Below are 24,970 nucleotides of genomic sequence, written 5' to 3'. Positions count from 1 at the left end.
CCCACTTGAATACTTAGAAATATGGACCAGCAAACCAGATACAGGTGAAATCTTTTTGCTGTACTAGCTCAGTACATCTGTGACCAGCTTTCAATAAAAAAGTATCGCCAACAACTTTTAGTTGACCCTTATTTCTACTTTTCCATTTTAAATAGAAAGAAAGGGTTTAAAGGTATTGTCAGTTTATGGCGTTGTCAGAAAATGTTATTAGTTTACAGCAGTGATCTTCTTCCAATTTTATGTTACTTATTACTGTGGCCACTTGTGAAGATCAAAAGTACATTCTGTTAAAAATGTTGTTTGCAAGGTTAGAAATTTGGAGTGACAAAACAAATTTAGAGAATTCCATAGACTTTAAAGCCAAAACAATCAAGAAAGAAGAAATTACAAATTGAACTTTTATTTACTCGGCGTCGTTTTAAAAGTGAACTCATGCACAACCACCAGGATCAAAATCCAACTAGCACTATAACCAAAAAAGGAAATACAAAATGCTGAACAAACAGATTCAATTTTACAGAAAACAAAATACAAAGAAAATCATTTTATAAAGAAGATCATCATAAAGCTTTCTTTTCTTGAAACATGATTGTGTTGGGCTTTGGTGTTGGAGGCACTTCAGTCATGTAAGTTTACATTGATGCATGACTATGGTATAGTTTCTTTAAGTTTTTTTGGGCAATTGTGCTAGCTAGTTCTGTTATAATGACCAACTTTATTTTTTTTTTCAATGTAATTTTTTTTTCTCTAAAATTTAATCTGTTTTTTTTTCCACAGCTTGTACTACTCCTGAGTTTAAAAAGGTAGACAACATAAAAATGTAAAAACGGGAAAGAAAATGAGATGGCATATGCTTAAATCAATTAATCTTCAGATTGTGTTCATTCTTTTCAAATCTTTTTTTAAGCATATAGTGGGGAATGTGTTGAATTTTGAAGCTCTTTTCTACCCATTTATTTGACTACCAGTGTTTACCAGCTGAATTATCTTGGTGCCTAATGCAATTTTTTGTTCAATTTTGTCAAAACATCTTAAATAATTATTTCTAGAGACAGTAGTTTCCACACAAATAAAGACTCAGGTAACATGAAATACAATGCACTATAGTATTCACATTCAAATAGGAATACATGTCTAAATCCCATTCAAATAAGTGTTTAATAGTGCAAGGGATCAATAAGCATCTTCCCTCTAAAAAACGTTAGGCAAAAGGTTTGCTTAGACAACATGACACTTGATTCAATGGAGTTGAAAAAAAATCTACAGTATAGTGAACAAACATCCTACAAGACTAATTTCTCCCCAGCAGTATAGCATCACAGTACTAAATTTACATGTTATCTCCATAAAAAAGACAAGTATACAAAATCATTATCATCTTTGGTACCAAAAGTAAGGGCACCTTTAATGGCACATAACAGAGTAAATTTTCCTTGAAGCATGGCTGGTATGCTCTATTGCGGTAGGAAACAATGTACAGCTGTGGACTGTTCATGGCGATGATATCTAGAAAACTGGTCCAACTGTTTTTGTTCACCACTTTCTTTACAATGTCATAGTTTTGCTTTTACCTAATCACTGAGATTATTCCAGTACCCTAGTTTACCAAAGCAAAATAAGAATAAAAAAATTAAACAAAACCAACAAAATAAATTATAATACATGGTCAGAAAGTCATCTTGATTGAAGGCATTTATTTGATTTTCATCAGTTTTCCATACTCTGCAAATTCCAGTCCTTCATTGATAAATGCCCTCTTTTTCCATGGGCAGATTTTGCCAACTAAAAAATTGTATGTTTCAACCAGCCTTTATGGCTTCAAACCAGCATATGTGAGCCACTTGATTTTTATACAGCTCCTTGGTGAATTCCATGCATGTGTAAACACAACCTTCTTCTTTGCAAGTGCTGCATATCCTCAGACCCTAGACTGATGACAGTTTTTTGTTTTGTAGCACCTTCCAACTCTTTTAGCTGGGAATCAATGTTGAGCAAGTTTCCTATTTTCTGTGGCTTAGTGGTCACTGAAACACGTTATATCTTTTAGTTCACTTTCAGCCCAATGTCATACCACAATATACATCTTCGGGATAAGCTGCATATTCAGTACTTATTGTATTCCCAATACACTTTATTGCTGAACACATTTTCCTGTCGTTAATTTAAGTGCTCCTTTATTATGCAGTATATTTAAAGTCTTGAATTCTAGTGGCATCCTATGCGGACTGGCATTAGAAAAGTATCTATACTTTAGGTCATCATAGTAATGATATTTCACTGATTTTCCATTGAAATCTTCAGGGAATGGCCAGAATCCATACAAGTGAATTTCATCACAAAATCTGGTGGAAAGTGTATACATGAGAAGACCTGTGCTGGGTCGCTTGATATGAACCTTGTTTGTTAACCAGTACCTGTAAAAACAAAAGAAGAAAATACAATTTAAAAAATACATTCTCTAAACATGTACAGCACAAAACATTTATTGAAACATCTCATTAATATAGTGCATATGGCATTTCATGCAAAACAAAGTGGATTCTTGTCAATTCCTTAAGACAGTATTTCCCAAACCTCTCCTGGAAGTACACCTAACCAATCGTATTTTCAGGATTGCCACAATGAATATGCATGGCATCGATTTGCATATATTAGAGACCCAGGTATGCAAATCTATTGCAAGCATTTTCATTATGGGTATCCTGAAAAACTGATTGGTAAGGTGTGCTTTCCAGGAGAGGACTGGGAAACTGCCTTAAGAGGTAAACAAAGCAAGAGGTCAAGTTTAAAGTTTGTCATAAATTTGCCGCAAAACTTCGTCTGGGATTTCCCTTATGGGGAATTTACTAAGATCCCCAAAACTCACCTCCATATTATCCTATTAGCTAGGAATAAAAATATTTTAGAAATAAAATGAAGACAGGTTACAATTAAACTTCCCTTTTATTTATCACATATGCATGCTTATCTGACAGGCTAAGCTATCAGTTTAAAATGAGGAACCAACTCTCTGTTCATGCGGTAACAGTTCCATCTTATATAGCTTAGAGCACATTACACATTTTATTCATCTTATCGAATAGATAACAAGCATTTTGCCAAATCATCTTTCTGCATTTATGCTGCCTAAAATTAATATTCTAATACCCAATCATGGTGCACGCATGGGTGTACTTTGTGCCTATAACCTAAGGGGGTAATTTTCAAAAGGAGTTATTCGTGTAAATGTAACTACTATGTAGCAATTGTCAAAAGCCATTTACTCGAGTAAAGCGCACTTACATGAGTAACTCCTATGGATAATTCACAATGGCATATACTGTAGCAATTTTCAAAAGCCCACTTACTTAAGAAAAGTGCATTTACTCAAGTAAACCCAGTTTTACTCAAGTAAATGCTTTTTAAAATCAGACCCTATGGGGTAGATTTTATAAATTTGCGCACACTCGTACTTTTGTTCGCACACCAGACGCGAAAAGAATACACGGGATTTCAATACATACGCACGTAGCTGTGCATATTCATTAAAATCTGGGGTCGTCGCGCGCAAGGCTGCCCAAAATCCTTCGAGGGAACTTTCCTTTGGCCTCCCCCCACCTTCCCCTCCCTTCCCCTACCTAACCCACCCCCCCGGCCCTATCTAAACCCCCCTCCCTTTGTTGTACAAGTTACGCCTGCTCGAAGCAGGCGTAACTTGCGCGCGTTGGGCCGGCCGTCGGCGCGTCAGGGTCCGGTCCGGGGGCTGGTACGGAGGCCACAGCCATGCCCCCGGAACGCCCCTGATGATGCGCCGGCCGCGACACACCCCCCGACACGTCCCCCCAGGAAAGCCCCGGGACTTACGCGTGTCCCAGGGCTTGTGTGCGCCGCCGAGCCTACTCAACATAGGCTCGGCGCGCGCAGGGAGAGTTTGGGGAAGTGGAGGCTGAAGAACCAGAGGTGTCTGGATGACCTAGAGATAGACTGGGCAAACTGGTGGACTAATGTGCCTTCCCATACATGTTTTAAAATCTGTTTAGCTGCACACATTAAGTCGACCATAAGGAAGTTACGGGAAGAACATTTGCTCGTGTAATCGCTTAAAATTAGGGGCACATATTTGCGTGCTAGGTGCATTTTAAATTGTGCACGCAGGTGTATGATTTAAAATTCCAGCATACCTGCGCGTGCACATTCATTTTAAAGTTACCACCCTTGATTTTTCCCTCATAGGTACAGAATAGGAGAAAAGGCAGGGAGGATAATTTTGAAATTGCTCATATGCGCCCATACACGCATGTATATAGGCGCATGGAAATTTACTACTGCATTTTGTAAACTGCCCGCAAATGATATGTGCAGGTTATAAAATATGAGTATATATGTACACTAACAGGCTTGCATATGTAAAAACCATGATCTGAAAAGTGTGGACTTATCTGGAAAATTAACGGCACTTTTCCAGATAAGTTCCAATTTATGCAGCTAAATAATAGCACTTAGCCGGGTAAGTCTGAAAAGCGTTACATGTTCAAGTAGCAAGTTCCAAACTTACCCAGGTATGTAAGATATCTGAATAAGTCTTAAAAAAGCACTATTTATCCGGATAAGTTTTAATTTATCCATCTAGATAATGGCAAAGGTGCTACTTAGCCAGAGAAGTCATTATTTAGCTAGATAAGTGTGGGCAAATGATATGCCAATGTACTTGAATTTTAAAGGGATATACAAATAAAGGTGAATTTTAAAAGCCCGGCACGTGCCAAAATGGTGAGATATGTGCACAAGTTGGGCTGATGTGCGTTGAGTGGATTTGAAAAGCCACCTGCGTACGTGCTTACTTAACACTACGCGCACAAATGAAAAGTTCCAAAAATGGGATGGGGTGGGTCTGGATTTCACCTTGAAATTTGCACGTAAATACTTAAGCTAATAGGTGCACACTAGGGTTCCCTGCCGTTTAGGCAGCTCAGCAGGGTTTTAAAGGTAGGAGCTAACAGGCTATTAAACCGAGGGGGGGGGGGGTGTTTGGAAGTCCTGTCCCTTACCTGGGCAAACTGCAAATGAACTGGGGAAAACTGGTAATAGCGTCGGCACATGTGTCTATTAAAATTCCCCCACTTACGGGTAGAAGTGGCATTTGCGTGCATATGAGCATGTCCACTTAAAACTGCATGCACACGTGCACGCGGTCAGGTTATTTCATAACATACGCATATATACATCATAGATTTTACTTGCATTGTTTAGATATAATAACCCCATAAGCTAGTTTTTACACATGTAGTTCAGGGGATTTCCTAATATGTGCGCTGCAATAAAATAACCAGTTTCGCCCAGTTCATCTGCACCTTATGAAGACACTCCTGGCTCTTCAGCCTGAAATCCTCCATTTCATCCAGACCCCCCACCAGTCAGTTTTTAATTTTTAAGATGCTTACAATCACTTGAGCAGGAGTAAATATACGAAAGAAAAAGAATTATGTGCCTTACTTTGGCAAGTTGTAAAAATAGCAACTTACACGAGTAAATGTTGGCTCCATTCTGGAACGCCCCTGACCTGCCCCTTTTTTTTTTTTACACGTGGTCCATGATCTACGTGCATATGTTATATTTTTTTAAAATAGCATATACTCGGGTAAATGCTATTTTATGCACACATGAAATTTTTTTTACACGCACATCTTTTGAAATTTCACCTCTGTGACTAGGCCCTAATGAGTCTTAAAATTGTTGTAAAGAGAATACAGACCTTTTTCACCCTTTAATATTAAAATAAGAACATAAGCACATGCCATACTGAGTCAGACCAAGGGTCCATCAAGCCCAGCATCCTGTTTCCAGCAGTGGCCAATCCAGGCTACAAGTACCTGGCAAGTACCCAAAAACTAAGTCCATTCCATGTTACTGTTGCTAGTAATAGCAGTGGCTATTTGCTAAGTCAACTTAATTAATAGCAGGTAATGGGCTTCTCCTCCAAGAACTTATCCAATCCTTTTTTAAACCCAGCTACATTAACTGCACTAACCACATCCCCTGGCAACAAATTCCGGAGTTTAATTGTGCGTTGAATGAAAAAGAACTCTCTCAGATTAGTTTTAAATGTGCTACTTGCTAACTTCATGGAGTGCCCCGTGTCCTTCTATTATCCAAGAGAGTAAATAACCAATTCACATTTACCTGTTCTAGACTTCTCATAATTTTAAACACCTCTATCACATCCCCCTTAGCCGCCTCTTCTCCAAGCTGAACAGTCCTAACCTCTTTAGTCTTTCCTCAGAGGGGAGCTGTTCCATCCCCTTTATCATTTTCGTCGCCCTTCTCGGTACCTTCTCCATCGCAACTATATCTTTTTTTAGATGCAGCGACCAGAATTGTACACAGTATACAAGGTGTGGTCTCAGCATGGAGCGATACAGAGGCATTATGACATTTTCTGTTTGATTCACTATTCCCTTTCTAATAATTCCCAACATTCTGTTTCCTTTTTTTGACTGCTGTAGCACACTGAATCGATGATTTCAATGTGTTATCCACTATGATGCCTAGATCTCTTTCTTGGGTGGTAGCTCCTAATATGGAACCTGATATTGTGTAACTATAGCTTGGGTTATTTTTCCCTATATGCATTACCTTGCACTTATCCACATTAAATTTCATCTGCCATTTGGATTCCCAATTTTCCAGTTTCACAAGGTCTTCTTGCAATTTATCACAATCTGCTTGTAATTTAACTACTTTGAAAAATTTTGTATCATCTGCAAATTTGATTACCTCACTCGTCGTATTCCTTTCCAGATCATTTATAAATATATTGAAAAGCATGGGTCCCAGTACAGATCCCTGTGGCGAAAATTGTCCATTTAATCCTGTTTTTTAGCCAGTTTGTAATCCACGAAAAGACATCACCACCTATCCCATGACTTTTTACTTTTCGTAGAAGCCTCTCATGAGGAAATTTATCAGATGCCTTCTGAAAATCCAAGTACACTTCATCTACCGGTTCACCTTTACCTACATGTTTATTAACTCCTTCAAAAATATAAAGCAGATTTGTGAGGCAAGACTTGCCTTGGGAAAAGTCATGCTGACTTTGTTCCATTAAACCATATCTTTCTATATGTTCTGTGATTTTGATATTTAGAACACTTTCCACTATTTTTTCGGGCACTGAAGTCAGGCTAACTGGTCTGTAATTTCCCAGATCGCCACTGGAGCCCTTTTTAAATATTGCGGTTACATTAGCCACCCTCCAGTCTTCAGGTACAATGGATGATTTTAATAATAGGTTACAAATTTTTACTAATAGATCTGAAATTTCATTTTTGAGTTCCTTCAGAACCCTGGGGTGTATACCATCCGGTCCAGGTGATTTACTACTCTTCAGTTTGTCAATCAGGCCTACCACATCTTCTAGGTTCACTGTGAGTTGGTTCAGTCCATCTGAATCATTACCCATGAAAACCTTCTCTGGAACAGGTATCTCCCCAACATCCTCTTCAGTAAACACCAAAGCAAAGAAACTGTTTAATCTTTCCATGATGGCCTTATCTTCTCTAAGTGCCCCTTTAACCCCTTGATCATCTAATGTTCCAATTGACTGCCTTGCAGGCTTTCTGCTTTGGATATATTTTAAAATGTTTTTACTGCGAGTTTTTGCCTCTATGGCCAACTTCGTTTCAATTTCTCTCTTAGCCTGTCTTATCAATGTCTTACATTTAACTTGCCAATGCTTATGCTTTATCCTATTTTCTTCTATTGGATCCTTCTTCCAATTTTTGAATGAAGATCTTTCCCATTGGCTAATCTTATATATGGCAAGATATAATAAACCATCAAGAAAAGCATAAGGTCATTAATTCAATATTGATAAACTCTTTGCATTTTTAAACAATAGCTCCCTCAGTCCCCACTGGAATTCTCTCTGACTTCACATCTCCAACTGCTGCCTCTCCATTTCCCCTCACCAGTTGCCGTTTCTTTCATCTGTAGTCCACATCTTTCTTGTTCTGACTTCTGTAGGCTCAGTACATGTTCTTCCCCCATCTGAACAGGAGGCAGAAGTCAGGAAACAAGAGAAGTACCAATATTAAAGATACCACCTCTTGAACAGGACACTGTTTGCATTGTTCAGAGCATTGTGCAGGATTTCTCTTTAGCAATGAAACATCATGATCATGACTTGGTACCCAAGTTATGCTGGGACCTATACAAATGTTCTGGACTGAGTTTAAATATATAAATTTTATACTTAAATATATGAAAAACATTCACATAAATCATTTGGGCTTGGGAAACATTTATTGAAAATATAGGGCCAGATCTTAAAATCTACGCCTGATTTTATAACATGCGTGCGCTGCCGCGCGCATGTTATAAAATCCAGGCTCGGCGTGCACAAGGGGGTGTACACATGTGCACTATGCGCGCGCCGAGCCTGAGGGGAGCCCCAATGGCTTTCCCCGTTCCCTCCAAGGCTGCTGTGAAATCGGAGCAGCCTCGAGGAAACTTTTTTTGGCCACCCCCCACCTTCCCCTCCCTTCCCCTATCTAACCCACCCCCCAGCCCTAACTAATTCGACCCCCTACCTTTATTTCAAAAGTTACACCTGCTTGAGGCAGGCGTAACTTGCACTCACTGGCTCGCTATCACCCAGCACAGGCCGCTGTGCCGGGGGATTCGGCCCTGCCCTGGACTGCCCCCAAACCTCCACCACGCCCCCTTCCCTGCCCCCGGACCACCGCCATGCCCCCGGACCCGCCCCCTTTTCGCCCTTTTTTCGGAGCCCCAGGATTTGCGCGCAAGTCCCCTGCGCGCGTAAATCCAGCTGGATTTACAGGTGCAGGGCTTTTAAAATCTGCCCCATACTGTATATAAGGTGGCACTTCCCTTTTAAGGATGAATCACATTATAACAAATAATACCAATTCATTATTCCAGTAACACCTACATTTAAAATTTATATTTTTACCAGGGAATATCTATATTTTATGAAGCAAAGTCAATCATATCTTTTTTTGTGTTATTTCATGTTATACCTGCAAAGCTGCATATTTAAAATACTCAAAATACTGTGTGGCATATAAACTTCTTCTGTGAAGCATAGATGCCTACCTTTTAAATCTGGTCTTGTGTTCCTATTTCTTTTTGTAAACTTTCCTTACATTTCTGCTTTGCAGTAGGAACTAAACAAGAAAATGCTTTAGCAGTTATTTTTTTAGCAAAACAGATGTGAGCAACTTAGAGTGAGACCATGGCACAAGAAATAGCAAGAAACTGTTTTTTCAGAGCTAGAATTTTCACACTTTATTCTTCAGGTAACTTGAAAAATATGGACTTACATCAGATTCGAAGATTAAGGGCTATTTATCACAAACATGACTGGTTGTGAAAGAAAAAAAAAGAAAATCAGCCAATCTACTTTGTTAATTTGAACTGGATTCATAGTGAGTTTGCAAAACAATCACACAGATTGTAATTGGGTAGACACTAGGAGATAAGTTCCTCTGTTCCTAGCTTCTTAAAATAGAAATTTTATGTTTCATTCCTTGTCTAATGTACCATGTTCTTTTTTTCAGTAATGCAGAAATTTCATATCAGTGTTGTGTAAAGTACAGTTTTCCATTGATTGCGGCTTTTGATCATGATTAACACAATGAATGTCCTTGAATTGTGCTGACAAGCAAAAAAAATCTATAGCACTTAACAGTTAAGGGAATTAAAATCCCTCTCACTTATATTATAGTAATTTTTATTACTCAAAATATTTCAACTCCAAGGAAGCCGATTTTTTTAAAAGTTGAATTTGCATAGAGAAGAAAATCATATTTATTGATAAATATAAAAGAGAATATTGAAATAGTTTGATTGTTTTCTTGTAATGTTAGTTAAAATAGGTGGGCATCTATGGGATTATGCAGCATATGGCGGGATGAGCAGCCAAAACCCTTATCATTTGCCTTGGTGGCCGTGGCTTGCACCCACACAAGGAATCTTACCTCCTCAGGAGAGAGGGCCTGCACATCAAGCCTTTTCACAGTTTAATACAAGCAGACTGAAAGCAGTAGAAGACGACAATACAAAAGGCTTATCCGAAGTCCTCACTAGTGCCCCAACAACAGCAACGAAGGGCCAAGATGGAGCAGTGGTGCAAACTGACAAGGGAATGCGCCACGAAATGCAAAACCCAGATGAAAGGGCAACCACCAGCCGAGCAGATCAATCAGCGCAGATGGGAGACAGCAATGTGGGTGAATCTCGAGATGAGGATGGGGGGGAGAGGGCGGACGTCGAGTGGCACAGGTGTGGAAAATAATACTGTGGCAGCTGGAAAAAAGCACAAGGTGAAGCGCAAGCATAGAACAAGTTCCAGCTGAGACAGTTCTTCTTCCTCTTCGTCTTCGGACTCCACAAGTGACAGTGACTCACAGCTGTTGGCTAAGGCAGTCGGCAAGGAGTCCAGAGGCCCCCCCATGCTCACCACCTTATCAGAGCTATGGGAAAGCGTGCCCAATCAATTGCACAAAAAAATATGAAAATGGACATACATAGACATATTTAGTATCCTGCAAGGACGGCGAAGGACAGATGTTAAAAGAAATCGAAGGACGGGCTGGCACATATAGAAAAGGAGAAGAGGATTCCAAAAAATATCGTTAACTGGATAAGAGCATTCCTATACATGACAGGTGTGGTGGGACATCAGGACCCTTCTCAATATGGTCCCCTGTTAAATTATGTGGAGAATATTCTCGAAGTGACCCAAGACCACGAAGGTTGGGCCTGGCTCAACTATGACGAGAAATTCCATGACATGATGGAAGATGTCAGCCTGTGGATGAAACAGATGAACAAAAAGTTAGCTGTGCAGGAACATGCTCAAGAACCACGAGAAGGTCATCTCCCAACAGGCTTTCATTGAGGGTGGCACAGGCACAAGACAACACATGCTGGCACTATAACAAGGCAACATGCACATTCCAAGATTATAAATTCAAGCATGCTTTTTCAGCCTGCACAGCTCCACACCCAGTAACTAAGTGCCCTAAAAAACCCGCAACTGGGAGTAATGTTAAAACACGTTGAAACTCTGCAGTTTGTAAAAGCGCCATCACCCATCAAGTTAGAAGTAGTGATACCATGGTTGGAATGCTACCCCTGCTGCAAAAATGCACAGAGGATTTGGCAAGGATTTCAGCAAGGATTCATCATTCCATTCCAAGACCAGATAAAAGGAACTAAGACTAGCAACACAAATCAGCGACGCAACAGGTTGACATAGTGAAAAAAAAAGCTCGATATCAAATTGGCGCTCAGAAGGATGGCATGACCTTTTCCTCGGCAACCATTCCAAAATATGTTCCTTTCACCATTGGCGGTGATCCCCAAGAAAGAGAAGGGCAAATTCTGGCTCATTCAGAATCTGGCATACCCTCCAGGAACATCCGTCAATGACCAGCTGCCCCCAAAGGAGTGTACTGTTCAGTACGCATCCTTTGATTCAGCAGTGGCGCTACTCAGAACATGTGGCGCAGGCGCGCTTATGGCAAAAGTGGACATAGAATCGGCCTTCAGACTACTTCTGCTACACCCAAGAAGTTTCCCATTATTGGAGTTTTGATTCAGGAATCAATAAATGCATGCCTATGGGATGTTCAGTCTCTTGCGCTTATTTCGAGTTATTTAGCTCATTCCTGCATTGGGTGACAGCACAGAAGACAGCTTCAAGTAACATCATTCACTATTTAGATGACTTTTTATTTGTGAGTCCAAGAAATTCAGACATCTGCGATCACTTGCTCCGTGATTTCCAGTCCATCGCTGAGGTTTTCGGTGTGCCTTTGGCCCACAGCAAAACAGAAGGTCCGGCAATGATCATTTTCTTCCTCAGAATTGAGTTGGATTCAAACAAGATAGTCACTAAGCTCCCGAGGGAAAAAGTAGAAAAACTGCGCATGATAATACAGCAGGTGGCAATGGCGGAGAAATTAACACTACGGGTTGCACTGTTGGATTCGTGGACCCTTGAGCCGGTCGGAGCCAGAGGATGGATTGCTGAAGATTGTAGCAGCAGTGGCCCCGGCCGGGAGGCGGCAAGGACAGGCTGGTGGCTGGCCGAAGGTGGAACCCTGGGAGCCCTATGCGACCAAGGGCTTTGGCGAGGAGGCAGGAGATGGTGGCGCTGGCACTGTGGTGAGAAGATCTTCGCCCTGGAAGCCGATCCTTCCCCGAGAGGAGCTCGTAGGAGTTCGGCCGCTGGGACTTAGGAGATTCACCCTGGAAGCCGGAGTACCCCCAGGAGGAGCCCGTAGGAACCCGGCCATTGGGACTTAGGAGGGCCCGCGGGGGCCTGGTCAGAAGAAGTCCAAGGTTGAGTGCCGAAGAGTCGTCGCTCGCCAGTCCAGAGTCGGGAACCAATGGATCACCGCAAGCCAGTCCAAGGTCAGAAGCCAGAGAATCAACGTAAGCCGGTCTGGGGTCAGAAGCCAGAGAATCAACGTAAGCCGGTCCGGGGTCAGAAGACGAAGAAGCAGGAATGCAGCAACTGGATACAGGAAAACCTGGGAACCTCGTTGCAAGGCAGGGAATGGCTGCAGCTGCAGGGCTTAAGTAGTCCTGCAGCGTCTGATGTCATCCAGGGTGATCAGGGCTTTTTCCCGCGCTGGGCCCTTTAAGGCAGGGCAGGAACGCGCACGCGCGCCTAGGGGGGCGGAGCCAGCCGCGGGGAACGCCGGCAGAGAGGAGGCCGGAGTGTGGAGCCCGAGGGCCCTGCAGGCCCGGGAGACGTTGCCATGCGCTGGGGACGCTGCGGTTGGGGTCCCTGCAGCCCCGGGGAACGGGAGGCGGACCCGGGACCGTGGCGAGGTGAGTGCCGATTCCGGGACCGCCCCGGAATCGCAACATGCACAGTCCATCTTGGGAACATTGAACTTCGCATGTCGTGTAATTCCCATGGGGAGAGCCTTTATGAGAAGACTGGCAGTGGATACAGTCGGGATACAGCATCCACATCACTTCTTAAGAGTGTCAAAGGCCATACACGCAGATTTTAATGTGTGGAGCTCATTTCTCAGCAACTTCAATGGTATATATGACATACAGGGGCCATCGCTTTCTAGCAGAGACCTGGATATTCACATGGACGAGTCAGGAGGTTGGGGTTTTGGGGCATTCTGCCAAGGCGTATGGTGTACAGAGCCGTGGCCAGCGGAATGGGTCAATATCAGACTCACAAAGAACATAACATTTCTGGAACTCTTCCCTATATGGGTGGCACTAGTATTATGGAGTGACAGACTCAAAAACAAGCACATAATATTTTGGTGCAACAACCAAGCGGTAGTTCAGGTATTGAACTCACAATCGGACACCTGCCTGAAGGTTGTCGATCTCCTGAGGGAAGTAGTATTAGCAGCCATAAGCACCAATACAACATTGTGAGCTAGGCATGTTCCAAGGGTATGTAACGGTGCTGCTGATGCCTTATCTCATGCTAAATGCATTTGTTTTGTAAGCAGATACCAACAGCAGACAAAGTGGGGACACACATGCTAGCACACCTATGGAAGATCCTCATGGACGTCATCGCACCATCCTCATGCCGAAGCTATGACCATGTAACGGAATTCCTGAGGAAAAACAGATGTAGTCAAGGCCCGGTCACTGATGACCTAATCGTCAAATTTATCTCCTCGGCTAAAGAGAAGGGAGCATCCAGAAATTCCGTGATCAAACACTTGGCAGGCCTGTCATTCTTTCTAAAGGTGCGCAGTTGGGGAGACTTCACCATGTCCTTCATTCTGAAGAAGATGTTGACAGGATGGTCGAGGAAGGTAGGGCCAACCATCAACAGATGACACCCCATCACACACAACCTGATGAGGATCACTATTAACATCAATCGGCTTATGCAAGTTCGAAACAGATTTATTTCGGCTCGCATTTTCACTCACATTCCTTGGAGCATTTCGAGTGAGCGAGTTGGACACCGCCAACAAGAATGACACAGGCAATAGTGGCATACTTCTAAGGAATATGTTGTGGACTCCTGATACGTTAACCATCAAGATACAAAAGTCCAAATCAGACCAATCCTGGAAAGGGGCCACTTTGTCGCTAAAGCGTGTTGAGGCATGTGACACTTGCCTGATACACCATACAAAGAAGTACCTGGCAATGCTGCCTAAAGGAGGGGGGGGGGGGTGGTGCACCTGTTGGTACATGCCAACAGAACCCCTCTAACTGGATATCAATTTGCTGCAGTACTCAAAACAGCAGTTAAAAAATGGATCTGGACACAAAACAAATTTCACTACACACTCATTAAGAGTCGGTGCAGCTACAAGCATGGCACAAGCAGGACTACAAGCAGCCATGATAAAGAGAATTGGACAATGGTGATCTGATGCAGGAAATACATACGTCCGATTGGACAGAGTGAGCACCTCTAACCAAAAGTCTTAATTCTTTTATCTTGCTGATCTCCCTCAGCCCAATGCGTACCTTGGATCATTGGTCACTCTTATATAAATTAGGTGGCTAGGAGTGCACAGAACGACCCTATGGACCACATTTAGGACTGGCATCTCACGGATGGGTCGTCATATGGATGGGAAAGCCTGGTATGCGATGGGACCAGTTATTGCCCCTTCTATGGTGCTTGAGGGACTTGAAGGCTGCTCTGGATGTCATAATACATCTGGGGGGCAATGACATGTGCTCATTGACTTGCAAGCAGCTGATAAAAAAAGGCAAAAAGAGACTTAGCCAAGCTATCCGACTTGTACTTGAATGCCGCCCTCTTCTGGTCGGACATTATCCCGTGGCCTAAGTGGAAAGACTCCAGACTATGGAGTAGGGGTCGGAAGAAAGTTAACCAGCAGATCGTGTCTGGATACAGAAGTAGGGCAGTCAACAGATAAGGCACCAGTGGGCAGATGATCTTTGCCAAGAACTGTTCAGACCGAATAGAGGACACCTGCCAGACACTGGTTACAATATCTTTAATAATGCTCTCCACAATGCCATAGAGATATGGATTTACAAAAAAACACACGGGCCACAGCTGGTTGGTTAATGGGGGCCATAAGGCAAGGGTCCACCCAACTCGTGTTCTGGGTGGTTACCTGGGCTGGTGGGCATCTTGCAAGTGGTGCCGGTGACATAACAGGATGGCATGGCAGCCAACAGCGCCTTGGGCGGCGTAAAAAGAGGGGGCGCGGCATGCACCGATGGTCGGGGCTCCCTTGCTCGGTGGCAAGGCGGGGGGCCCATGGAGCAAAGCTGCCCTGCTTGGTCCCTATGGTGGGCAGCAGTGGAGACACATACTGGCTCAGGTACCAATTGTTAGGTTTTTAATATTATACTAATTATTATACTAATAATGGTTCCAGTGTTTCTTTGTTAAAAGATGATGTATGCATAAGTATGTTCAATAAGGGGCAGATTTTATAACCTGCGCGCATGGCCTATGTTTGTGCGCGCTACCCAGCGTGCACAAACGTACGCCCGATTTTATAACATGCACACGCAGTCGCGCGCATGTTATAAAATCCGAGGTCGGCGCGCGCAAGGGGGTGCACACTTGTGTACGCTAAGCCCTAGGGGAGCCCCGGTGGCTTTCCCCGTTCCCTTCCCCTCCCTTCCCCTCCCTTCCCCTAGCTAACCCACCCCCCCAGCCCTACCTAAATCCCCCCCACCTTTATTTCAGGAGTTCAGTAACTTGCGCGTGCTGGCCGGCTGCCGGCGTGCCATCCCCCGGCACAGCTGCTGTGCCGGAGGACTCGGGACCACCCCCGGACCGCCACCCCGGCCCTGCCCCCTTCCCTCCCCTGTTTCAAAGCCCTGGGACATATGCGCGTCCCGGCGCTTACGTGCATCGCCGAGCCTATGCAAAATAGGCTCGGCGCGCGCAGGGACAGGTTTTCGGGGTTATGCGCGTAACTCTTTGAAAATCTGCCCCTAAGGTAAAAGGAGGTATGGGTGGAGGAACGCCGGCGCCATGGGTTACGGTGCCGGCGGCTAGCATTAATGCTATCTTTAATATTTCTATCATGTTATCTTATTTCTATTCTTCTTTTCTCCTTTATTTTATGTAGTTTGCAGGTGGTAGAGAATTTCAAGATAAATCTATTAACTTATATATACCAGGGAAACAGGGATACAATTTAAAGCTAATGTGATACGCCACCCCCCAGTTCTCATTTTTGCAGTATATTCCTATTTAAAAAAAATTTTTTTTGAAAATCTGAGTTCTGATTTGGAATCACTATCCTTCAAAATCCCCTTGTATACAGTTCTTTCCAATTTTGTTGTGAAAAAAATTCTCTCTAACATTTTAGGGACCATGTTCCCATTCATCAAAGTAAACAATTTGTGGATTTCTGACTTTTTCTTAGTCATTTCAGTACTTGGACTATGAATATACTTCCAACTTGTCTCGAAGATAGAATATATGCATCCATGCACATACATATAAATACAGCAATCTCAGTATACAAACAGATATATTCCTGTAATTTGTTCTAATTGTCAAAATCTTGTACATGGAAACAGCTTTCCCATTCACATGGACTTCCTTTAAAAACCTGGAGATAAATGTTCCTACATACATTCAGAGATGCCTCTGTATAAAAAAAGATACCTTCCTAGACAGGATCAGATGAAGACGTGAGCAGCACCCCGGGCAGGCTAATTTGGCTCCCCTAATATTTAATTCGCCTCCCCTTCAAACCAGTATTTAGCATCCTGGCCCATTGACTGGTTAGCCTAATCCTTAAATTGGCCCTGCTCCTAAAGGATATAAATTCAAGTAGAATATGGTTTTCAGTTACTTTATCCATCTATTTTGACTTTTTTTTTTTTTTGCTTCATTTATGTTCTTTGCTACTTTAGTTTTCAAATTATTTTACCCAGGTATTTAAGCAGTTATCTGGGTAACATGAAAGGTTGAAAATTGCCCTTCCCTTTTACGGTAAAAGCTGCGGGTCCAGGGTCAAGAGCAGGGGGCAGGGGACGGTGGAGCAGGTCGACAATGCTCGGGGATTTCATTTTGAAATCCCCATGCATAGTTTAAACCACAGATTTAACCCCTGCTGCAAAGCAGGTGCGAAGTCTGCAGTTATTTATATGCCTGTTGTGTGTTCAAAAGGAAACACTGTGGAGAGCTTCACTTTAAAGATGTGCTTGCAGGCCCTGTGCGGGGGTTTCAAAATCGCTCCCTAAATAAGTAAGAATCAAAATACAAATTAGAATGTGTTCTTTGAGATACACAGATTAGCTCTTTTTATTGATATTCTGCTTCTTAGCTCCCTTCAGGAACTGGCTCCCACATGGAAGTAATTCTGTAGTTTGGAAGATCTTCTAACTTTAAACTTGATTTTGTGCCCACAAATTAGGTAATGTAGAAGTAAGAGAATTAATTCTCCATTTTTTTTTTTTTTATAATGAATAACACTTCAAAGTATCTGGCCATTGCTATCACGCCTATGGCTTCATAACTTTTTCAGCAAACTAAAGTTAAATTACTGTCTTCTATAATTGCAGATCCTGCCAGATGGCTCAACCTATGTTTTAGCTGCTGGAGACGTTTACTTTTCCATGATAAAAATGAATATTCTCCCCCACTTGTTATATCTATTTTAATGTTACAAATTTAGATTCCAGCATGTTTTTTTTCAAATAGTTTAACATGAAAATCTATGAATTTGTTTAGTATAAGAATCGGCAAGGGTTTCTACCAAGTTATTAGTCATCCACAGGAACAAGTGTGGGGGAGGGGGTGGTAAACTTTTCTGATTGTAAAATCTATATTTGGATGCTGCACTGAGAGGACTGGTATGTGGGATACTCATGTGATGTGGAAAATGGAAGTTTTATACTGAGAGTGGTGGATAAGTTAGATTAGTGGGAGTTCCCTCACCTACCCTTTTACAGTAAAGATTCTGAATATTTGGAGAATTATAAAGGAAATTGAGGATGTAGCACACTGAGGATGGGGTATCTCCATTTATCCAAATACTAGTACTGCCATATTAACAGCCCAGAGTTTACAGCCTTTCTGCTTAAGATGAGTATTATGGCTATTGTCACCTTTAGAGATATTTTATATGTTCTGAAACTGTCTATGGAACAGTTTCAGAACAGAGTTAATTAAAGAATCCCCTCCTTCTAATAACTGAAGTTACAATGATTTGTTTGTTGTACTGCAAAACAGAGACTAATCAGAAAAGGTTCAGCAATGGAGAAATTGGTATACTGTTCAGGTGAATGCAAGATCCAAATTAGATCACATTTAAGTCAAAGATATTTAGACAACCACTCACACATATTCAGGATAAGCTGAGTCAAGACCCTCTATTGACAGGGAAAGATACGTGGGATTCTTGTTCACATACTCGAAGGGCTACAAAAATTAAAGGCCAGGATTCATCATTCCCTGCAAAAATAGGGGGGGGGGGGGGGGGGGAAGGGCTGCGAAAGCCGGCAGCCTTCGCACGACCGCGGTTCTTTGTTGCTGGCTTCCGCACTGAATAGCGCCACCATGAAAGGTGGTGCTATTCTGTGCGCTACTGCCGATAACGTGGGTAACGTTATCGCCGGCAGCGAAAACACCGCCGAATCTGCCCCTTCCCCTCCCCCTAATTTGCATGCTATCGCACGCAAAAAGAGTCATATATAATGTCTTATAGGCTACACATAATGAAAACATATATTTTTTTTTAGAAGTTTAGAAAAGGATGAAGGGCAAATGGCATATTTCTAGTTTTAGTGAGAATCCCTATGATTTAATAATACTGAAATTTAGTTAAACATAGTGACAGCAACTTTTAAACAGCCGCATACATACGTGTGTGTCGATGTGAGCCCAGGGATGCGGCAATTTTATAACATACGTGTGCATGCACACGTATGTTATAAAGTAGCCTGGTTATGAACATGTGTGCGCCTAATTTTGCAAGTGGGAGCGCACAACCACGCAAAGTTAGATTAGAGTCACGCAAGTGGGGGAATTTTATAACAGGCGCACGTCCACGCTATGACCAGTTTCACTAGTTTGTCCACCAGTTTGCCCAGTCTAGAGCTAGGTCCTTGAAACCCCCCTGGCACTCCCCCTAGTAAACCTAGATCCCCTCAAACCCCTCACAGATGCCTGTTCTGGTTGCAAGACAAAAGAGCATGGCGAGCAGCCCTTTACCGTGATGGTGGCCCCAACCTCAAGAGACCGCCATTGCTTTAAAGACATGCTGGGCCAAAAATAATCCCTGTAAAATGGGGAAGTCGAGCGGGGTTCAGTGCTGACTCCCATCTCAACTTGGGCCGTAAAATGTATGCGTGCAGCAGTGCCCCCCCCCCCTCTCCCAAAGATAGCCCCGGCTCCCTCCCCGGACTTAAAACATAAAAAATAGGATTCCAGCTGCCTTCTATTACACCCCTCCCATGTTGACAATAGTGTCTAGGTTACCTTCCTATACCCATCCCACAAGTAAAAAAAAAAAAGAAGGTTCCGGCACCCACCCAACCCCGACTCCCATCGCGGCACACTCTCTCCACCCCCGAACCCCCTTTCAAAGTTCTCTAGCACCCCACCTGCTTGGCGTCATTTTCCGAAATGGTGCCAACCTGACATTGCCCCAGTCACGTGGCTTGGCTAAGGTCAGCCCCAATGTAGGTGGTAAGGTGGTTGGGGGAGGGTGGAACTCCTTTTTTTTTTTTTTTAACTTGGGGTGAAGGTGGGGGTGGAATGAGGACCAGGATTCTCATTTCTTTTTTTTGACATAGGGGGTGGGTATGGAAAGAGGGCCTGGACCCTATTGTCAACTTGGGGGATGGAGGGTGGTTACGGGAAAGGGGACAGGATCCTATTGCTGATTTGGGGTATGGGAGGTAGATACTGAAAGGAGACTAAGACCCTATTTTTTATGTTTTAAACTCTGGGGAGGCTGGGGCCATCGCTGTGCAGATACTTTTTTAAATTTTTTACATTTTGGGGGTGTCGGGGCTGCCTCAACTGGTGGCCCTGGGTTAAAACAGAATTCAGCACTGAGCCATATTCAATCCCGTTTTGCCGCAATTTTTTTTCCTGCCACTTTAAATGTGCGGTGGAAGCCTTAAGACCCACATTAGGGTCCTGGGCCTCCTGCCACTTTAAATGTGCGGTGGAAGACTTAAGACCCACATTAGGGTCCTGGGCCTCCTGCCACACATTTAACACATTTCAAATAAGTGCAGTTATTTTTGTTGCAGCTGACAACTTTCTCAGTTGGCCATGAAAATATTTACATCTAATTGACTAGTAATGACCTTCTTTACATGCATTTGCATTGTTCATGCATGCAAATCACATGCAAAAAAAAAGCAGAAATAACATCTTGCCCACACAAGAACTGCTAAAACTGATTACAGATCGGATGCTAAAATTCATCAAATTTGTGATAAATGGGTGATTTCAATTTACAATTAAACTGACATCACACATGACCGACTTCCTGACCACTATGATGATACTAGGTATCACCCAGATTATTAAATCCCTCACACATGAGAAGAGACACACACTAGACCTGGTTTTCCACATGGGAGTGGAAAACCCAGAACATCAAGCTAACGGCATTAAGATAATTCTGCTGTCATGGACTGAACACTCACTAATTAATAGGGGGATTCCTCATTCCACAATGCTTTCAGCAGAAATGATGAGACACGAAGGAAAAAGGGGTGGGTGGGGGGGGGGCAATAGTGTGCACCTGGCTGCATCACGATGGTGCATCTTTGCCAGCTGTGGTTGTCACGTGGTGCACACTATCACCCCCATAGCACCACCATAAAAGGTGATGTTATTTCCAGTGCTACTGACAGCGATAATGTCTAAAACATTACCACCCACAATGGTACTGGAAAAAGCATTTCCCTAACCCCGCCCTAACCCCTCCCCTTTCCCTCATTTCAATGTTACCGCCTCGATACGGTAGTTATTGAGTGCCGTAGGCGTTATTGCGTGCAATAACATTCTAAGGCACGTGATAACCCCACATCGCGTGTTGACAAATGACCTTATAAGTTCTCTGACAGTGACTTTAAACAAATTGACAGGACTAGATCCTTAAAAGTGATCCAGAACAGGAAAACTCAGACCCCCAAAACATGCTAAATGCACCAGAATTTCCACCTATGAATGAGAAGTCATTATCTGCAGATGACCAACTAAAGGTATGGAATGAAAAACTAGGAAAAGCCTTACACCAAAGGTTCCCAAACATGCCCTGGAGGACCCCCAGCCAGTCAGGTTTTCAGGATAACCACAATGAATATGCATGCTATAAAATTTGCAAGCTATGGAGTGCATGCAGATTTATCTCATGCATATTCGTAGTGGATATCCTAAAAAACTGGCTGGGGGTCCTCCAGGACGGGTTTGGGAACCACTGCCATATACGAAATCAACCCGCCCCTCCCAAAAAACATCCTATGCTTATCCCACAGATGCTCATTTGTTATTCATAAGAACTCCAAGCCTTAAAATGGCAAGTGCAAAAATCTGAAAGAAAATGGTGCAAACCACTGGGGGATAGAATGAAATGCAAACTACACATCCCAACATACTATAAGACCATAACCAAGTCACAAAAAAAATCCACATTTCTGCCATTCTATTGCGCAAACCTCAATCCCAAGAAAGAAATTATTTGAAATATTGAATAGCCTGATAAAATTATCATTAGAACAAAATCTCACAGCTCAAATGAAACTAATAGCAAACAAAATCATTGCCTTATTTGAAAAATAAAATCTCAGAGACCTTCGTCAGTATCAAGATGGCCCCCTTCTGGACACAAAGATCAGTTTGACCATGCCAAACACACCAGAGACGTGGAATTAATTTATCACGGACATGGAAAAAAGAAAGTCTCTAGCTACCTTATGTGGCCCCTGTTCCAGTAGATGACGCTAGAAGGCAGGGTTCACTTGGGATGCCAGGGCCAGCTCCTTTTTCTCTCTCTCTCACAGTCCTGGGGTGTCGGGTTCTTACCAAAAGTAGACGGGGAAGGGAGGGATACTCCTCCTGGGCCCAAGGTATCTATTCTGGGGAGGTAGATGTCTCTGTCCTAGGGAGTTCTTTATCCACTTTCAAATAAAAGGACGTGAGTGCCAACAACATACTCTGGATGCTAGAGTTGGATGTCCAAACAAAACTAGCAATTCTTTAACAGTAAAAAGCGATAATTTTCATATCAGTTCTTGGCAAAAACAGCTCCTATGTGTCAGTGTTTCTTAGTGGTTCGGCCAGGGAAATAACTCACCCTTAGGGGCTGGGAAAAGCAAGACATCCCTGGTGGACAGGGGTATCCTATCTTGGAGGAAAAAAATGCCCTGCCAAAATACTGGTAGGAAAAAAACCACACAAACAGTAACTTTAGAACAAGCGTGTGGGCACTCAACCATGTGCATATGGGCGCACGAGCAGACATACACTGGAATTATAAATCATTCACATATTTACACGCATAGGATTTAAAAAATATGCTTACTGCATGTATGTGGACTCCTAATTTTATGCTGTTACTCAAGCAAACGTACTTCACTATCTTCCTTAGGACTTTGTCGGCTTTAACACGCGCAAGTAAGCGGATTTTAAAACAATACTCATGTTTAGGACATTTCCAGTTTTACCAAGTAGTCCACCAGTTTGCCCAGTCTACTTCAAGATCAACCAGACTCCTCTGGTTTTTCAGCCTGCACATCTCCCAGTTGACTCGGACCCCTCACCCTATCATGTTAGGCCTACATGTGATTTCTACAGACTTAGACCTCATCAGGCGCAGCAGTAAATATTCATGGCTAACAAGCTGCCGAGCACCGTGGCCTCCTGTTTTAAAATACGGATTTACGAGTGTAACTGCTGGCCCCACGCGGAACACCCATTCCACGCCTATTTTCCACCCCTTTTTTCATGTGAGCACACGCATATATGTGCGTATTTAGCTTCTTTTAAAATCTGTGTCGCTCATGCACGGCCCTCCTACTCACATATATGAGCCTTTTAGCATGAGCCACGCTTTTAAAATTCACCCCACAGAGTCTCAATCTCTGCACAAACTCCTACTTGTACCTCTTCTCCACAGAGTGAAGATTTCGGTTGGGGACTTTCAAGTGTAACAAAAAGATCTTACTCAGTTCTCTTTCTCCAGATGACACACAGGATCTTTTGGATGACAGGTCCTGGCAACAAGGAACAAAACAGATCTGATTTTCTCCACTTCAGGGTAGAAAAGGTGCCACACCACTCCCCGCCAAAAACACAAATCAAAATCTTCACAAAAAGGCAAAATCTGGATTTCTCCTGCAGTGAGTCACCCCTGATCCATCCACTGTTTTTGTGATGGATAGCAGCAGCACATTCTCTACTCCTGGTCTTCCCAACAAAAAGGACTCCTTGAAAGCCTTCTGACCCAGGCCAAGTACCAGGGATGCTCAGGAAAAAAAACCCTCTCTAAAAGCAAGTCCAAAAACCCCTTAAATAACCCTGGGACTCTTGTTACTGGACAGGCTGTGCACAAGCAAGGAAAACTACCCCTTCCTATTTAGTGCAGGTTACAAGCCGTGAAGTCTAGTACACCAAAATAGGAAGAAAATCAACTCAGGAAAAACAGCTCCTTCTCCTCTGATTGCTAACTAAAAATGCTACACTTTGCAAAGCTGCAACTTGCTTTTATACCAATAGGGGACCAGCTATTCCAGCAACTTCTATGATGATGCAGTTCTGAGAATGGTGCACCCTCCCTCTACTACCTATCTCTTACTCTTGGCTCAAAAAAGGTTTATGAACTAGGGCCATATAATGGGGAATCCAAAGGGGCCCCATACTTACTTCCAACAAACTTTACCCTTGATCCATATCCATCTCAGCTAGTAAAGCTAGCAAGTGAAGGCCTCAAAGCCTGGGCAACCACAATTATAAATTCCTCCCTCACTGAGGGCATGCTTCCCACAGATGTTAAAACAAGCTGTAATGCCGCCACTTTTAAAAATGTCCAACCTGGATCCAAACCAATCAGAAAATTATTGCCTGGTGTCAAAAGCCCCTTTTCCTGGGGAAATTAATAGAACAGTCAGTAAAAGCTGAACTGAATGGCCGCTAGCAGAGAAAACCTGGTTAGAACCATATTAATCTGGATTCAGAAAAGGCTACAGAACAGAAACAGTCCTAGTCACCCTGCTGAATAACCTCCTGAGGTACTGCAATAGAAGTTAGGCAGCAGAGACCACATCACATTGGTTCTACAAAAACTACACTGCTTACCAATACCATACAGCATGAAATTCAAAAAGTCAATTTTCAAATATCTACGAGGAAATGGACCTATATACCTGAAATTCTATCTATTTGCCATCTAGTCCACTAAGATCCTCAATGTTAGTTCTTCCTCAAAACCAATTAAAGAACAGACACCCAAAACATGATTCTTCTTGGGAGCAACACTTACCTACTGGAATTCCCTCCCAATAGAGCTCCGAGAAATATATGTTTATTCATATTTCAGGAAACAAATTAAAGCCTGCTTTTCTGTCAAGCCTTTAATGGTAAATCCAAAGTGCAAAGACACTGAATGACTATGGGACACTATCTGACATCACTTTGAATGCCTTAGACATATTGGGACCCGATATTCAAACACTGGATAGCCAGGTAAGTGGGACTTATTTGGCTATCTAGCGGCCACTGAATATCCAGTTATGTACAGAGGCTGCTAGAGAGCCAGATAAGTTACTTATCCGGCTATCTGGGTAGAAAGCCAACTTCAGGATGGACAGTGGGCAGATCAGGGAAGTGCTACTTAGCCTAACATCTTATCCGGCTAAGTAACAATATTGAGACTTAGCCGGATAATTGAGCAAGTCTAGACTTAGCTGGCTAAATAATGTTTTGTATGCGGATATTCAGCAACAAAGCCATGCCGCTGAATATCCTTTTAACTTCGGCGGATATGCTATA

General features: G+C 42.8%; 1 protein-coding gene across 1 annotated transcript in view; it reads right to left on the bottom strand.

Moving 5' to 3' along the window:
- Positions 1-269: 269 nt before the first annotated feature.
- ST8SIA4 (ST8 alpha-N-acetyl-neuraminide alpha-2,8-sialyltransferase 4) overlaps positions 270-24,970 on the bottom strand; it is a 324,338-nt gene continuing 299,637 nt past the window's right edge. Inside the window, exon 5 of the mRNA XM_029572693.1 lies at positions 270-2,414. Coding sequence (XP_029428553.1) covers positions 2,132-2,414 — 283 coding nt within the window. The 3' untranslated portion in view covers positions 270-2,131. The remainder of the gene's footprint in view (positions 2,415-24,970) is intronic.

The sequence above is a fragment of the Rhinatrema bivittatum genome, chromosome 1, assembly GCF_901001135.1.
Source record: "Rhinatrema bivittatum chromosome 1, aRhiBiv1.1, whole genome shotgun sequence".
Lineage (NCBI taxonomy): Eukaryota > Metazoa > Chordata > Amphibia > Gymnophiona > Rhinatrematidae > Rhinatrema > Rhinatrema bivittatum.
This window is presented reverse-complemented; position numbering and strand designations above follow the sequence as displayed.